General features: G+C 44.8%; 2 protein-coding genes across 2 annotated transcripts in view; one reads left to right on the top strand and one right to left on the bottom strand.

Annotated features, from left to right (window-relative positions):
- Nucleotides 1-687: 687 nt before the first annotated feature.
- On the top strand, nucleotides 688-9,196 carry lpl2a (lipoprotein lipase 2 a). Its single transcript, XM_080535754.1, has 10 exons — nucleotides 688-919; nucleotides 2,340-2,539; nucleotides 3,435-3,614; nucleotides 4,023-4,134; nucleotides 4,658-4,888; nucleotides 5,125-5,367; nucleotides 6,303-6,423; nucleotides 6,946-7,164; nucleotides 7,352-7,456; nucleotides 7,641-9,196. The coding sequence occupies exons 1-10, from the start codon at nucleotides 817-819 to the stop codon at nucleotides 7,660-7,662; spliced, it is 1,536 nt and encodes a 511-aa protein (XP_080391880.1). The 5' UTR covers nucleotides 688-816; the 3' UTR covers nucleotides 7,663-9,196.
- Nucleotides 9,197-10,289: 1,093 nt separating this feature from the next.
- LOC308161925 (disintegrin and metalloproteinase domain-containing protein 10) overlaps nucleotides 10,290-17,190 on the bottom strand; it is a gene marked incomplete at both ends in the record, with an annotated part of 32,878 nt that continues 25,977 nt past the window's right edge. Inside the window, 6 exons of the mRNA XM_080536005.1 lie at nucleotides 10,290-10,394; nucleotides 11,984-12,204; nucleotides 12,668-12,767; nucleotides 13,630-13,813; nucleotides 14,861-15,005; nucleotides 16,904-17,075. Coding sequence (XP_080392131.1) covers nucleotides 10,290-10,394; nucleotides 11,984-12,204; nucleotides 12,668-12,767; nucleotides 13,630-13,813; nucleotides 14,861-15,005; nucleotides 16,904-17,075 — 927 coding nt within the window. The remainder of the gene's footprint in view (nucleotides 10,395-11,983; nucleotides 12,205-12,667; nucleotides 12,768-13,629; nucleotides 13,814-14,860; nucleotides 15,006-16,903; nucleotides 17,076-17,190) is intronic.

The raw sequence follows: 17,190 nt of genomic DNA on the forward strand, positions 1-17,190 counted from the left end.
AGGTGGAGGAGGTGCTTCTGTCAACATCTTACGTCTTACTGAACTTGGATATATGAAACATTGCAAAATCACAATATTAACACAATATTTGTTTTCCTTCATGACACTGCTTATGCTTATACATTATTTATCAAAGATATCAATGAGTTGTTTCAAAATGTATGTTAATACAACCATAGCAACGTTTTAATAAGTACATATCCAGGCTAATTGACATTGTCTACTACTAAAGCTATGTGATACTTTGTGACTGTGTACATTTTTTTATTTTTATTTTTTTATATCTGTATTGTGAATTGCATAGGGGACCAAAATAAACATTCTCAATTTGTAAAAAATTACTTTCATTAATACAAACTCACATCTTTGCACATTTTGCTGTGACTCAGAAATGGAAATGAGAAGTGATGCATTCATGAGTGCGCATCTCTGCCTACTTACTTATGACGTTATTTGAATGACAATATCTCTCTTTAATAAACAGGTAACAAAACCGGCCATGTTTGCACATGAACACAGTGGTTGTTATAAAATATACAACTTAAGCAACCTTATTATTCACTCATTCCAACGCTTTCACGCCTAAGGGAAAGCGACCAATGGGTTGGCGACAGACGCAGAGGTACTATTTAAGAACTGGACCGTTGTTCAAGGTGTCAGAATGAGATCGACGCTCCGCGCGCAGCCGTTCGCACCGGGATATTCAGAGAAGAACATTTTTTATTTTAATTGTATTATTTGACTCTTTAACGGAATCAATAGTTCTTAATAACTTCATAGACATTTCCCTCCCCCCAGAAACATTTTACAAAAAAAATGAAAGTCTGGCAAGTTCAAGTTCTTTGCTGCTTTCTCGTATTAAATGTATCCGTACTAAACGTGACGTCCTTGGAAGAAGAGCTCACCGAATCTATCTTTGGTGAGTTTTTCCATAACTGTTAATTAGGTCATTTAGGTAGAAATAAAAAGTTTTTATTAAAGAGTTTCTGCGTTAAATGTGGTCCAAGTGAAACGCAGTAACTATTTGCGCACTTGACGCGTTATGTGACGCGTTAAAATCATTTATTCAATCGGTCTGAAGTCAAATCTAGTTGCTTTCCTATGATCTTCTCACTGTTATGTCCGTAGTGGATCAGTGCCGTGTCAATAACAAACAGAATGAACTTGTATTACGTCTTCATATATGACTCAAGTTTTTTTTTTAACGCCCATCCTACTTAACTCTGTATTTGGAAAAAAGGGGATGTATGTATGTCATTCTAATGCGCAATGCAATACATATATTCATATATTCCTCCATTTAAATCTATGACGTTTTGGGAAATTTATTGTTAATTAATAAATAACATGTTGTTAGCTTTAATGCAAGTGAGTAAGTGAATAGTTGCTACTCTACCTGCTGTATTACAAATGATATATCACTTGTTTGAGTTGAGTTGAAACACTTGCAACAGCCTAGTCCTATACGCACTATTACAGTAAATCTCCCCCACAGCCTTCTTGTGCAGGAGTCAGCTGACCAGCTCTGACTGCAGTTCCTATGATACTCTTTGGGATTTCTCAGTGAGAGAGAGAGAGAGAGAGAGAGAGAGAGAGAGAGAGAGAGAGAGAGAGAGAGAGAGAGAGAGAGAGAGAGAGAGAGAGAGAGAGAGAGAGAGAGAGAGAGAGAGAGAGAGAGAGAGAGAGAGAGAGAGAGAGAGAGAGAGAGAGAGAGAGAGACAGAGAGAGAGAGAGAGAGAGAGAGGGGGGGACAGAGAGAGAGAGACAGAGACAGAGAGAGAGAGAGAGAGAGAGAGAGAGAGAGAGAGAGAGGGGGACAGAGAGAGAGAGAGAGAGAGAGAGAGAGAGACAGAGAGAGAGAGAGAGAGAGAGGGGGACAGAGAGAGAGAGAGAGAAAGAGACAGAGAGAGAGAGAGAGACAGAGACAGAGAGAGAGAGAGAGAGAGAGAGAGAGAGAGAGAGAGAGAGAGAGAGAGAGAGAGAGAGAGAGAGAGAGAGGAGAGAGAGAGGGAGAGGGACAATGCTGGGAAAGGTTGTGGGCTCTATAGGAGCCTGTCTGACCACTGAACTCTAATAACCTCACTGATCCTCAACCGGGAGGCCTGAGGCAGTCAGTCAGGCATCCCATGGCCGTCACGACCAGTGGGACTAGATTCTGTTATATTCTATCATGTCTTCATTCAAATTGAAAAAACAAGATTGGTATTTTGAAAAAACGGATGCCGTATCTTTATGGAAAACTAGCCTAATCCAACATTTTACTTTCAGCAGCAATTCCTAGCCAGACATTTTCTAAGCCCCATGTCTTGTGTTTACATTCCTCTCTCTCTCTCTCTCAGGTAATTTGCTGGACCCGTTCCACGACTTGTTTAACCACCAGGATGACAGGAGGAGCGGCGCCTTCTCCAAGTTCTCCCTCCGCACGCCCTCTCAGCCTGATGACGACACCTGCTACATCATCCCTGGACAACCGGAAACCCTCAAGGACTGCGGTTTCAACAACACCTCCAAAACGTTCCTGATCATCCACGGCTGGACCGTAAGCTCTCCTTCGACCTGTAGCGACATGTTTTGTCTCTCTAAAAGATGTTCCAAGGGCTTGTTTTGGGGGCTTTGTTCAAATTCTTGAACTCTTCCTGCTCCCTACTCCCTTCTCTCCATTGTCTTACAACAGGTGTCCTCATTCTAGCACCACCTGTGTAACCTGACCTACACCTTGAAGCAGTGTTAATTTTGTCAGGCTTTTTAGTCACCTTTAGTCTTTGGTGTTTAGATGAAGATGCACACCAGTTCTAGTCACACCAAGTCACCTCCATGTTTCTTAGTTCCAGTCCAGTTCCAGTTGATGAAAACTGAAAACATTCCAGTGCAGTCTCGGTCCACAAAACCCCCAAAACATTTTAGTCGAGTTTTCGTCGCTGACTAATGTTAGCTATACTGTAGCTGTCTGACCCAGTGAGTAACACTGACATATTGACAGCTGAGTGGTTGGGGGCGGGGTTAACAAGATATTGTTACCACCCATTACCTGGCTGTGAAGGTGAGAAAAAAACAACATCTTTGATGGGGATTTTCTCTGCTTAGTGATTTCAGGTGTAGCAACTTTCAAATACTCATAGTCGTCTTCAATTTGTTTCCAATTTCAATGTATGATGCTTCATTTGAAAGCCTACAATCTGTAGTTTAAGCATATGTAAAAAACAGAAAAATGACTTTGCCCCCTCTTTGGTCATTCCACCAGATTGCGTCACAAATGTTTTGGGGTTTTTGTGGACAAACAAGCATTCCACTACATTTCTTTTCACCAATCAAGTTCATGTTGGATCAGTGATTTCTTCTGGGAAGAAGGGAGGTTAACTTGGAAGGATAAATTATATTTCCCTTGTTGATAATAACAAACACCATTCCTTGCCTTCTCCTCTGCCCTCTGACAGGTGATCGGGATGTTCGAGGGCTGGGTGACCAAGTTGGTGTCGGCCCTGTACGAAAGGGAACACAACGCCAACGTTATCGTGGTGGACTGGCTGAATACGGCACAGAGCCACTACTCTGTCGCTGCACATAGCACCAAGATGGTGGGACAGGAGGTGGCCCGCTTCATAGACTGGATAGAGGTTTGTGTTCTCAGCACTGTTCTGCATCTCGTGACGTTAGAATTATAAGGTTCTATCTCCATTTTTGGTAAAAAAAATAAAATAAATACATAATCTGATCCATTAGGTGTTTATTAATGCCTGTGTGGTGTTATTTTTAAAATGTTGATTTTTTTTTTAGTTAGTAATGAATAAAATACAAAGGTTCCATCTCACAAAACATAATGGAATGTAAAAACTTTGATGCTCAACATCTCTGAACTACCCTAGACAGAGATAGAACCTTATAATTCTAAGCTCACGATCTCTCACACTAATATCTACCCCTTATGGTATTTAAAACTAGAATGGACAGTTACTGAACATTACTTTCTATGAGACGGAGCTTACTTTCTCTGAGAATCTTTTTTTCCTCATTTTGTTTTTCAGGAGACAACCAACATCACTTTAGAGAACCTACACCTCATTGGCTACAGTCTCGGCGCTCATGTGGCGGGAATCGCTGGAAGCCACGCCTCTAATAAAGTTGGAAGAATAACTGGTAAAAACATAAAAACAAAGACACAGGGATTACTGGGGAGGATGTTGTAAATGTGTCAGCTTCATGGCCTGTTTAGAGACGTAAAGGTGGGAAGGTCAGACACACGGTTGTGCTATTGCCAACTTAAACAACAGTTTTCAAATCTGTCAAGATTTACATTTACATTTAGGCTTTTAGCAGACGCCTTATTCCAAAGCGACTTACAATCAATACATTTGAATACTAAGCGTGTGAATCATCAGTCCACCATTCGTAGCAGGAAGAGTAATCCAGCTCAGGCCCGGGGCCATTGATGGAAGGAAAAACCTTCACCTTCTTCTAAAACCTAGTTTTTGTTTTTGTTTTTTTACACTGGAGAAACAGAGAAACAGTACAAGGGGGCAATAGAAGTTTTTAGGGACACAGCAGAGGGGAAAGCGGGTGTCTTTAGGAGACGCAGTGCTGAGGGGCAGAAGATGTCTCAGGAGGAGCAGTTAAGGTGTCTATGGCTAACCGTTGTTACGCACCGTTCGTGGGTCTGCAGGTCTCGACCCGGCCGGTCCAGACTTCGAGGGGGAGCACGCCCACCGACGTCTGTCCCCAGACGACGCTAACTTCGTGGACGTCCTCCACACCTTCACCAGGGGCTCCCTGGGCTTCAGCATCGGCATCCAGCAGCCCGTGGGACACGTGGACATCTACCCCAACGGAGGCACCTTCCAGCCCGGCTGCGACCTGCGAGGGACCCTGGAGAACATCGCCAACGGGTTTCTGGGTGAGAACTGAGAGAACCTTTTTTGTGTGAGAGAAAAGAGTGAGAGAATTTCCGACGTGTGGGTTAGGTTATTTAGAAATACAATAACCTATTGTAGAAGAATCTACAGTATTATTTCTAGATACTCTACATAGATTAGAAAAAGTTCACATTTATAGCACCATGATTGTCATCGGTCGGTTTTGATAACCCTCCCCCTAACCCTCTCTCTCTTTCTCTCTATTTCCACACCTCAGCCATCAACGAAGCCGTCACCTGTTCCCACGAGCGTTCCATCCACCTGTTCATCGACTCGCTGCTGAACGAGGAGAAGGTGGCCCAAGCGTACCGCTGCGGCAGCAACGAGATGTTTAACCGTGGCATGTGTCTCAACTGTCACAAGAACCGCTGCAACAACGTGGGCTACGACGTCAGCAAGGTCCGCAAGGGCCGCAGTGTCCAGATGTACACTAAGACCAGGGCCTCCATGCCCTTCAAAGGTCAGTGCAGAAATCAGAGGATATTGGTTGATTAGTTGGTTGGTTGGTTGGTTGGTTGGTTGGTTGGTTGATTGGTTGGTTGGTTGATTGGTTGGTTGGTTGGTTGGCTGGTTGGTTGATTGGTTGGTTGGTTGGTTGGTTGGTTGATTGGTTGGTTGGTTGGTTGATTGGTTGGTTGGTTGGTTGATTGGTTGGTTGGGTGGTTGGTTGGTTGGTTGGTTGGTTGATTGGTTGGTTGATTGGTTGGTTGGTTGGTTGATTGGTTGGTTGATTGGTTGGTTGGTTGATTGGTTGATTGGTTGGTTGGTTGATTGGTTGGTTGGTTGATTGGTTGGTTGATTGGTTGTTTGGTTGGTTGGTTGGTTGGTTGGTTGATTGGTTGATTGGTTGGTTGGTTGGTTAGTTGGTTGATTGGTTGGTTGGTTGCTTGATTGGTTGATTGGTTGGTTGGTTGATTGGTTGGTTGATTGGTTGGTTGGTTGGTTGATTGATTGGTTGGTTGATTGGTTGGTTGGTTGGTTGATTGGTTGGTTGGTTGGTTGATTGGTTGGTTGGTTAGTTGGTTGATTGGTTGGTTGGTTGGTTGATTGATTGGTTGGTTGATTGGTTGGTTGGTTGGTTGATTGGTTGGGTGGTTGGTTGGTTGGTTGGTTGATTGGTTGGTTGATTGGTTGGTTGATTGGTTGTTAGGTTGGTTGGTTGGTTGGTTGGTTGGTTGATTGGTTGGTTGGTTGGTTGATTGGTTGGTTGGTTGGTTGGTTGATTGGTTGGTTGGTTGGTTGATTGGTTGGTTGGTTGATTATTTATTGAGTAATTGATTGATTGACTATATAATCATACTACTACTGAACATGATAAGTCATATTTACAAACAATATACGTTAGCAGTATGCTGTTGTCTTTCTAATGTTGATGGTTGTCCTTCCCTGCTGCAGTCTACCACTACCAGCTGAAGATCCACTTCTCTAGTAAGGTGAACCAGTCTGAGATGGAGCCCTCCCTCACCGTCTCTCTGTACGGGACTGGAGGAGAGGCGGAGGACCTCCAGCTCAGCCTGTGAGTACCCTCTGCACACTGTGAGGTCCTACAGGCAGTAATAAAGACACCCCACACGCCACTGTATCATAATGACCTCATATCATCACTTGACACCTTGTTGTCATGTTAATGATGACATCATACAGGCTTTTAATGATTTAATGGGAGGCAAATTATCAAGAACTAGAGTAGAACTAAACTCATTTATTTTTGGCTCCGTCAACAAAAAATAGTTCCGCAACTGGACTGTTGCCTAGTAACCTGAACACAAACATCTGCAGGCTAGCTACTTTGTATTAACGGTCATTTCGGAGTGATACATATAGTTAAAAGTCCCAGTGCTGTTATACTGTATATCAGCACTCATGGAATGCCTCTTGTCCAATCAAATTACTTGGTCGGAACTAACTGTTGTATAACCATCCATAAGGTGCATAGTTGACGCACAGTGCTATTGTAATCTTTTCTGGTATGTCTTGTTATGGTACCATTAGGTGACATCAGTGTTAACCTTCCACTCTATCTCTCTCTCATTGGCAGAAACGAGAAGATTGCGACCAATAAGACCCATTCCTTCCTGCTGGTGACGGAGAAGGATATCGGTGACCTTCTAATGGTCAAGTTCAAGTGGGAGGAGTCTACCAGCTGGTCCGTCGCCTCCATGCTCAAGATGGCGTCTTCCTGGTGGTCTGGGGACTCGGCCAGCTCGGACATGGAGGTCCACAAAATACGCATCAGAGTTGGGGAGACGCAGAAAAAGTGAGTTTTTGACAGCTTGGTTTTCGTGAAAACCATGAATATGAGACATTTCCGACCCCCAGGACACCCACCCACCCCCCATCCAAGCCTCACCCAAGTAAACAAAGGAAGTGATGAATACACAAACAAAGAAACGTGTTATCTAATATGTTCTTCTTTGTTTCGTTCTGTTCTTCGTTCTTTCCAGAATGGTGTTCTGTGTTAAAGACCATCCAGCCCACAGCTTGGAACAGGCGGTCACATTCGTGAAATGCAAGGATGAATGGAAAACTACCCCCAGAGGCACTAGAAGGTCAGTCACCTGATTAGTCATGTGTGTGTGTGTGTGTGTGTGTGTGTGTGTGTGTACGGGTGTGTGTGTGTGTGTGTGTGTGTGTGTGTGTGTACATGTGTGTGTACGGGTGTATGTGCTTGTGCATGCGTGTCCTCCTGTGTGTGATGCCCTCATGAGACGTTGTTTTCTGTTTGTTTTCCAGAGTTAACCTGGAGAAACACTAACACTGGACAGAAGGAGCAACTCCCAGCACTTAATAATAATAATAATAATAATAATATATACAGCTGTAATTTATTTTGCCGCGTTGTATATAGTGTATAGAAATGTGTGTTATTTAAAAAAAGATATACTGTATGTGAATAGTCTTTTTTTTTTATGTCAACTCCTTTTGTGGCACATTACTGTTACTATAGTGTGGCACAAAACTATAGTAAATTGTACATGCCATCGTCTTTGGTGTTTTTTCTGGCTAACTCAAAGAGATGATGGACCTGCTGCAGTCTTTGGAGCTTCTGATTGACAGAGGCCCAAAGACAGGCTGGATGGAGTCCTAGGGCCTGTCCTAGCAGGGTTTAACTTCATAAAGCCATCAGACACGAATGTACACTTCTGTCTGACGCACGTACGTGTATTAAACATGTACTGTGTAGAGCAGGTACTGCATGAGTGCTTGTCATGTAGAATAGGGAATCATTTCTACTCGATACTTCTCATTTCTATCTGTGACACTGTGAATGTTTTACCTCAGCGGTGGTACAGCCTTGGTGGTTCCTGTTGTTTTAAGCCTCGTGTATTTTGTATAATGTTGTATGTAAACTTTATGGCAGAGCATTCACCAGTATTGTCCTGGTCGGTCACTGTGCGTGACTGTAGGATCTGACTGTGTGCCTTAATATGGTCGCTAGATGATGACATGTAAACTGTTGTAAATTAACTTGGTCTTAACCAGTGTATTTTGTTGTTTGTTTGGTTTCTTTTTGGTACATTTTGTATAGTAAAGCATACTGTATGTATTTAGCCTACTGTAGTCTTTGACACATTCATATTGGTGAGGTCTGAAATGTACATTATTATTCTGTATTTATATCTAACTTTGTAACTATTCGCGCACTTGGGTAACAATGCTTGGAGTGCTATGTCGATCCTGTTTATTCGGTGTTAACCATGGTAACCATGTTTTTTGTGGTCTTTGCAACAACGTCTGGTCAGACAACTATGTTTTGGAGTTACAATGAACCACATATCAAGCTGTTACTTCTGTTAAGTGGTTTCTGGTACATTTTGACTGCTGTTAATTGGTTGCCGTTGCACTATAAACCAAACACTGTTTGTTAAACTGTGGATCACGTAGAGGAAGTCCAACTTGTAATCCTGAACTATTTATATAATATAAAGAAATGTGTGACACCCTGTAGAAAAATGTCAAGTTAATCATATTATATCAACAAGAAAAATCTGAATAATTTTTAAATCATATCTGATTGACAGTTTATATTTTATAGCACTCGCCTGGCAATATACAGTATAAGATATATTTTTAGATCGGTACTGTTGACTCCTTAATTTCTTGCCTGTTAAATTCAGTCTCTATTATGAAGTGGAAATGTGATATTTTTGCACTGAAAACAGAGGAAAAGGTTACTAAGCCAGTTACTTAGCAAGTACATGTGCACCAAAATTTGGTACAGAATATGACTATATTTCTACCGTGTACCTGTACATATTTTCCTGTATACAGTACAATACTTTAAAGAATCTGAACAGCTATTTTGAAGTTGATTAATTGTTCTGTGGAAGTGGATGTAGAACCATATTGTGTCATATGTCGTCAATTCTCAAAAGACAGTATAAACAGCAGACACATATGAACGATTTATTTATCAAAATCTACACAACATCTACATCTAAAAATACAGTAATCACACAACATACCACACCCATAAACCAAGGTTGCTATCTCCACTTAAAAAAACATCAATTTAACTCAACAACATAGGATCATATCACATATTTCTACAGGAAATGTCTCTCAACAATAGGCATTTAGCAGACGCCTTATTCCAAAGCGACTTACAATCAATACATTTGACTAAGCAAGTGAATCATCAATCCACCAGGCGTATCAGGAAGAGTAATCTAGCTCAGGCCCGGGGCCATTGGCAGTCTCAGTGATAGAAGTTTTTATTTTTTTTATTTATATAGACACTGGAGAGACAGTACAAGGGGGGCAGTAGAAGTCATAGGGGACACAGTAAAGGGGAAAGCGGGTGTCTCAGGAGACACAGTGCTGGGGGGTAGTGGATGTCTCAGGAGGAGCAGTTAAGGAGGAGCAGTTAAGGTGTAACCTGAAGAGATGGGGAGGGGGAGAGGAGAGGCCCATCTCTCTCAGCTAGTGCCTGTATGGACAGGTGGAGCTAAAAGAGGAGAGCGCCAGCAATACTGCTTTTGGAATTTGGCACAGAGGGTTCTAACAACTTGTTCATATACAGCAGACAGACAATTTGATGGACATGAATTTGATTTCACAAAAGAACAAGGTGTCATGGAGAGTCAATGCATTCTGTCCTCTACAAGCAGCAAAAAAATCTGAAGGCTCAGAAACTCTGGACAGGTCGGGAGCTGGTGCCACAATAATATCACTGTGTCATTTCGAGGTGGAGACAGGTGGGGACAGGCGTTTCAATATCCACACTAGCCTGTAGTAACAGCAGAAACTGAGGTCCATTTGCGACTGGTTCAACTTGATAGGGCAGTGTCAGTGCGTCACTGTGAGAGATGGACTGTCGTCACTGTGAGAGATGGAAACAGGGTCAGAGGTCAAAGCTCGTAGGGGGGTCGGGGGGGGGGGCTACTCGGGGTCACCCATGTCCAGGCTGCGTCCACCCAGGCACACCGTGCAGCCCATCACGGCAGACAGGGTCAGGATAGCCACGAGGATGGCCCACCAGTACGCCTATGGAAGACAAGAGACAAGAGGACATCTCAAACACCGTCATAACACCGCTTCAGTCCACTCAGATCAACTGTTAGGTATCCCCAGCCGCGAGGGCAAAACCTTGGTTTGGGAAGTGGGGGGGGGACACGGAAGATTTCTTTTTTACATTTGAAAGTAAAATGCATCAATTTGGTGCACTTTGAGGGCAGAATTAAGAGCGTTAAAATAGACAACCAAGCCTTAAAATAGACAACCAACATTCAAATAGTGTCACTACTAACCAATGAGCTTCCACTGACAGACACTACTGACCAATGAGCTTCCACAGACAGCTTCAGCTGTAGTCTGGAAAAACACTGAGCTGCTTAAGACGCCACAGCAGGTCAAAGACCTGTTCAGTCAGTAACTCTGAACCAGAGCAGGTGTGGATGTTGAGATACTGACTAGAACATGACAAATAAGCTAAAAGGCCAGGCCAGGTCGGAGGGACAGAGTGGTACAACTTAAAAACTCTGTTATGGGTCAGAGTCTGTCTCTAATTCAAGCTGATGTGTGACCTCCGGGCATTCCTGATTCGCTGTGCTTCTTTCACAGCGAGACAAACACCTCAAAGAAAACTTGAGGCTGGAACATCTGAGTGGAGTGGAACATCAAAACAAGCATTCCCGGCACACACGCACATCACACACATCACACATACGCACACACACATCTGGTGCCAGTCAACACGCAGCGTAAACACATCATCACATCGCATCTGACTAACCCCCAGAGAGAAGCAACACCAACACAAACGAGTGTCATACATAGTTAGGCCCATAGAGATAATACTGTTCTATTCTCTATGGTTCGGCCATTGAGATCCCAGTAAAAAAAAGTGTTTCGGTTGTTAAGTCTGACGTCACGTTAAGTCTGACGTTTAGCAATTTCCGGGTCCAAATTGTTTTTTTAAACGCACCATAGTACCAGTGTACTAAAGCTGAGACGCTCTCTTCGAAATGCCGCGGCAAAGACGCTGACAATATTGGAAAAACAGGAAAGTGCTGTGTCCCTTCAAGGGGACCAATATTGTCAGCGTCTTTGAGCCTCGGAAAAGCGCTATATAAATATATATAATGAATTATTATTATTACCGCGGCATTTCGAAGAGAGCTTCTCAGCCAACGTTGGACCCGGAAACACGTCACGACTTAACAACCGAATGGCCGAACCATAGAGAATAGAACAGTATTATCTCTCTCTCCTATTCGGTTGTTAAGTCGTGACGTGTTTCCGGGTCCAACGTTGGCTGAGGCGCTCTCTTCGGAATGCCTCAGTAATAATAATAATAATTCATTATATTTGTATAGCGCTTTTCCGAGGCTCAAAGACGCTGACAAATATGGGAAAAACGGGAAAGTGCTGCTGTGTCCCTTGTTGTATGAATAGATCCCAGTCTAAAAAAACGATTGAACTGTCATTCTACCGCTTTAGTACACTGGTACTCTGGTGCGGGGGAGTTTTGGTTCGGACCCGGAAATTGCTAAACTTAACAACCGAATTGAGATCCCAGTAAAGAAAAGTGTATAGGAGAGAGCGAACTTCAGGAGCATAGAAGAGTGGCTCACCTCCATCCACTCGGCCAGGTTGTCAAACTCGTCCAGGCGCAGGAAGGAGTTCTTCAGCCTGGCGATGGGGCCGTCGGCGTCCAGTATACGACACACCTGGAACTTGTCACAGTAGCCCCGCTTGCCTGAGCAGGGTGCCCCGGCCACCAACGCCACATGCTTCCCCTGGAACTGTCTGGTCAGGACCGAGGACGTGGTGCTGGCGCAGGTCTCCGGCTTGTCTGAGGAGGGGAGAGAACATGAGAGAATGTAAAATGGACTGCACTTACATAGCGCCTTTATCCAAAGCGCTTTACTTTACAACGGCCTCTCATTCACCCATTCACACACACATTCACATTCACACACCAATGGCGGCCAAGCTGCCATGCAAGGCGCCGGCCGGCCCGCTCACTGGGAGCAATATTTGGGGTTCAGTGTCTTTCCCAAGGACACTGCCAACCTTGCGATCATTAGACAGCGGCTTTACCTCCTGCGCCACAGCCGCCCTGACAGAATGTGGTCCTAACTATGTATTCTTCATATTTATAAGGCTTATTATCATCCTTCATAAAATCATACCTGAGTGCCTAAGAGGGTTCTGCTTATAGATAACATACATTTCTTTGGATACATTTGTGCATGAGTTGTGTGTGTTTATTTTACATTAACTTGGTGTGCGTCCCAAGGAGGCTTAACGGTTACCCGGTTGTTGACAGCACATGTGGCATTTGTCTTTCTTGGATTCTCCGTGACAGTCACATTGCTCCAGGCCATGCTTCACACACAGAGACTCTGCACAGGACTGGGAGACAAACAGAGAGAGAGGGAGGGAAGAAGATGGGGAGAGAGAGAAAACAGGGGGAGAAGAGGAGGGAAAGGAAGGGAAAGAGAGCAGGATTCAGAAGAGAGATTAGTCTGAGGACGCTGGGAGAGAACGGTTCCCTCTTGAAGTCTCACAGAGAGAAAAAAAAACATGTCTGTGTGTGAATGCTGCCAGATAGGCCTCCCCGAGTCCCCCACTCCTCCAAATCCTAAACATGCGTGTTCAGTTAACTTTGAACCTCCGTGTTCCAAAACGCCGTTGGAGTTCTGGCTTTGGTTCTCTAATTTCTGGACATCATCCCCCTCTGGAGAGGCATGCATTTGGAAATGTACAGTTAGAGCAATGTTGAGCAATCTTCACATCCATAAAGACGTCTCTCTACTCAGCAACGATTCATCATCTGAACGAGATGAAACAAGGGCGGAAATTCACTCAAGATGGTACCTATGGAGGAGGAAATGAACCCCCTGTCCCCTGCATCCCCCTACAACAAATCAATCCCTAGCCCCCTAGCCCCCTAGCCCCCCTATGGAGATCTGAGAGGATTGGATAGATGGAGTATGTGACTATGGGAAACATAGTTTCAGAAACATCTTTCTTTCTTTCTAACCTGAGGGCCTCTAAGATTGAGCTACTATTTTATTGTTTCTTTTCGTTCTATCAAATCCTCTTAAGATCTCATACAGTGCATACAGTACCAGTCGTGTAGGCTTTAAGGCTTTATTTTGGGATTCAGGGATTGAGTCCCAAACTAGACAGTTTTTCTTTATTACACGAGAAAGGAAGGGTGTCATGGGTGAACACGTTGAGTCATTCCCCTGGCCTGGCGGCGCCAACTCACCCCGTTGCGACAGACGCGCGTTCCCAGACTGCACACGGTCATGTCGGCCTTTGGGCCGGGTTCGGGGCAGCCGGCGGAGAGGCCAGAGCATAAGCTCTCCCTCTGACAGTCTGTGTCCTCCTCGCAGCCCTCTCCCTGGGGCTTAAACACACACGCGGCGCCACAGCACAGGCCCTGACTGGGACTTGGGTGGGTGGGCGGGCGGGAGAGAGACGGACAGACAGGCAGAGAGATGGACAGATAGAGAGACAGACAGACACACACATACGGACACACACACACACAAACACAGAGATATCTTGAGACAAAGAGATCAAAGACAAGAAAATATCTTTAAAAATGCATGTCTAATGCGGTATGCTGTTTTGATTTGGAAGGCATGAAATGGGTAAATGGTAAAATGACTGACTTATATAGCCGCCTTATTCCAAAGCGCTTTACAGTGGCCTCTTAATCACCCATTCAGACACACATTCACACACCAATGGCGGCAAGCTACCATGCAAGGCGCCGGCACACTCATTGGGAGCAATTAGGGGTTCAGTGTCTTGCTCAAGGACACCTCGACATGTGGCCAGCCGGGGTTCGAACCGCCGATCTGCCAACCTTGCGATCAATAGACGCCGGCTCTACTTCCTACGCCACAGCCACCTCAACATGGGGTAATTACTGTAGCTCTACCCCTAGCCACAACCCCTCAGTGGAAAAAAACGATACGTAAACAATCAAATACATCACAATGGGTGCACCAGTGGAGGCTGGTGAAGGTAGAAATTGGAGGACGGGCTCATTGTAATGCATGAAATGGAGTGCGTTTGATTCCATGCATTACAATGAGGCCGTCCTCCGATTTCTACCTCCACCAGCCTCCCCTGGAATGTGTCAATATTTTAGCTAGACGGGTGAAGAGTGCACCCGTATAAAATACCCAAATATTATGAGTGTCTACACAATAGTGTGTTTGGTAAACTTCACCTACTACCTACTTTTGGTCTCTTTTTTTTCCAAGTGGGGCAGTCCCACTGGTATTTTCCTTTTCAATGATAGAGACAGTAGAGATTATGACAGGAAGGATGGGTGAGAGAGAGAGAGGAGGGATGACATGCAGGATATGTCCGCGGCCGGAATTGAACCGGGAACCCTGGGGTCAACACTTAATCCACTACGCCACCTAAGTGCCCCTACTTTTGGTCTCAATGATGGTTTTGTCGAAAGCCAAAGTAGACCGTACCTGCACTGTTTGTCAGGCTTCAGGTGGCACTGGGTCCCCCTAGGCTGCTTAGCGCTGTAGCAGCAGGGGTCTGTCTCGTTGTGCCCGACGTCACACTCCTCCCCCTCCTCCACGATATGGTTCCCACAGATCGGCAGGTCGCTGACTGACAGGACAGAACAAATGTGACAGGGGATGGTGAAAAAGTTGATTATGAAACCCAGATTTTGAAAGTGCAGATCGGAAGCTTTCAAATGATGTGTCATACATTGAAATGTGAAAATAGTTGAAGAAGATATGCTTATTTGAATGTTGGTACCCCCTCAAACCACTGGAGAAAAACGCTCTGAATCATATTTACTACCATTGCGTTGGTAGCTAGGTGCAGGGCTGGACTGGCCATCTGGCATACCGGGCATTTGCCCGGTGGGCCGCGGTAGTTTTGGGCCGAGCCGGCCCGGCCGAAAGCTACCATCGAACGGCCCATAAATCGAAAGCTACCATTGAACGGCCCATAAATCAGGGACAGCGGCCCATTGGCCAATTTTCGATACAGACACTGGGCTGGCCCAATCAACAGAGAGAAGGGGGGGGGGGTGTCAGGGGTCACGCACGCACGCAGCACCAGACCTCCGTCTCAGTTTCGCGGTAGTTTTGGGCCGAGCCGGCCGGCAAAATAAATGTAGTTAGCCTGGATAGTTACTAGATAGATACTGAGAGAGATGGAGCGCAAAAGCACACTAAAACGGAAGGGAGGCTGGGAAAAAGTTAGGGAGAAAAACAAAAAAAAACTCGAGGCAGATGCTGCCAAATGTGTAAACATTAGGGACATGTTTGCTGCACCCTCAAGTTTACCACAGCAGCAACAGCAACAGGTTGAAGAGGAGGCTGGCAGGGAGGAGCGGGAGCAGGGTACAGATACAGAGGTTTAGGGTTAGGGTTGAAGAGGAGGCTAGCAGGGAGGAGCGGGAGCAGGGTACAGATACAGAGGTTTAGGGTTAGGGTTGAAGAGGAGGCTGGCAGGGAGGAGCGGGAGCAGGGTACAGATACAGAGGATAGAGAGGATACAGAAGAGGCGGGGCCGAGTCAGCCTGTAACCGTTGACCCGGTAAGGAAAATATAGGTAGCTGTTAGGGGTGTAACGGATCGCCCCCCACGGTTCGGCACGCATGTGTACCGCGGATCAATTGCAAAATGTAACCAAGTAATAATATTACTTAATATTAGTTAATATCCCTTGTAAATCACAATGTAGAGTTGCCATGAAAAGATAGACGCGACAGTTACGTGCTTTGTTTTACTCTAAAGCGCAATGATAGGTTGATAATGGAAAAAAAAATCTAGAACAACAAGGCTGCGTTCGTAAATTCGCTCTGGAATCTGATCACTGAGTACACTGGTCTACTTGCACTGGTACCATTGCTTACTGTATGTAGTCGTCTTTGTAGTGGTTTGGGGGAATACTACAGTTTGTCATATGACTGTACAGCACAGTATATAAGACGAGTATATAAGGCAAGTATTTTTGTGCTGGTGGGTGTGGTCCGACCGATTGGGGTGGGCCTGTCTGGGCCAAAAATGCCAGGGCCTAATTTTTGTCCCAGTCCAGCCCTGGCTAGGTGGGAGCTAAGAGATAACTTTGAACATCTAACTGGATGTTTAGCACATCACAACATGCTGAGAGAACATCGACATGATAAAAACACATCACGCAGGCCTTTCCTTTTGAACACGTCCTAAAACGTTTGTTTACAAGCCATGTATCACTTCCCCCGGCCCGTATCCTACGGCAGACTATACAGTGAATCCAACTCACAAATTAAAAGTATTTAGTGATCCTAAAATTGTTTGATTTGCGCCACTTTAGAATTGCTGACATCCAGGAGATTGGAGATTGTTGACTCAGATGAACAGTGTCATATGAAAAGAATAGAATGACAGACAGTCACACACACACACGCACGCGCGCACACACACACACACACACACACACACACACACACACACACACACACACACACACACACACACACACACACCTCCCGGGACACACAACTCCCTCACCCACAAAACATTCGTCCTTCTTCAGGTTCAACACCGTGCTGATGTGCTTGACGCTGCACGGGGAGAACTTGTCGTTGTTTTCCAGGACCTCGTCGGTGGCTTCAGGGAACATCAGGTACCTGCCTTTCCCTCCGGTGGAACCCAGGTTCCCACAGTCAAAGTCTTTATCGTGCTGCGACAGACAAAACACAGAACATCAGCTTCTTACTTCCTGGTGTGGAACAACCTAACACTAATACAGCTTTGTCTTTGTAAATGGTAAATGGACTGCACTTACATGTATATAG

The sequence above is a fragment of the Nansenia antarctica genome, assembly GCF_963989245.1.
Source record: "Nansenia antarctica genome assembly, chromosome: 7".
Taxonomy (NCBI): Eukaryota; Metazoa; Chordata; class Actinopteri; order Argentiniformes; family Microstomatidae; genus Nansenia; species Nansenia antarctica.

Excerpts from the sequence above, each read along its gene's own strand:
- lpl2a (XM_080535754.1), top strand. The coding sequence starts at position 817 with ATGAAAGTCTGGCAAGTTCAAGTTCTTTGCTGCTTTCTCGTATTAAAT. Across the intron at positions 2,540-3,434 it reads TGATCATCCACGGCTGGACC|GTGATCGGGATGTTCGAGGG; the intron begins GTAAGCTCTCCT and ends GCCCTCTGACAG. Across the intron at positions 7,457-7,640 it reads ACCCCCAGAGGCACTAGAAG|AGTTAACCTGGAGAAACACT; the intron begins GTCAGTCACCTG and ends TTTGTTTTCCAG.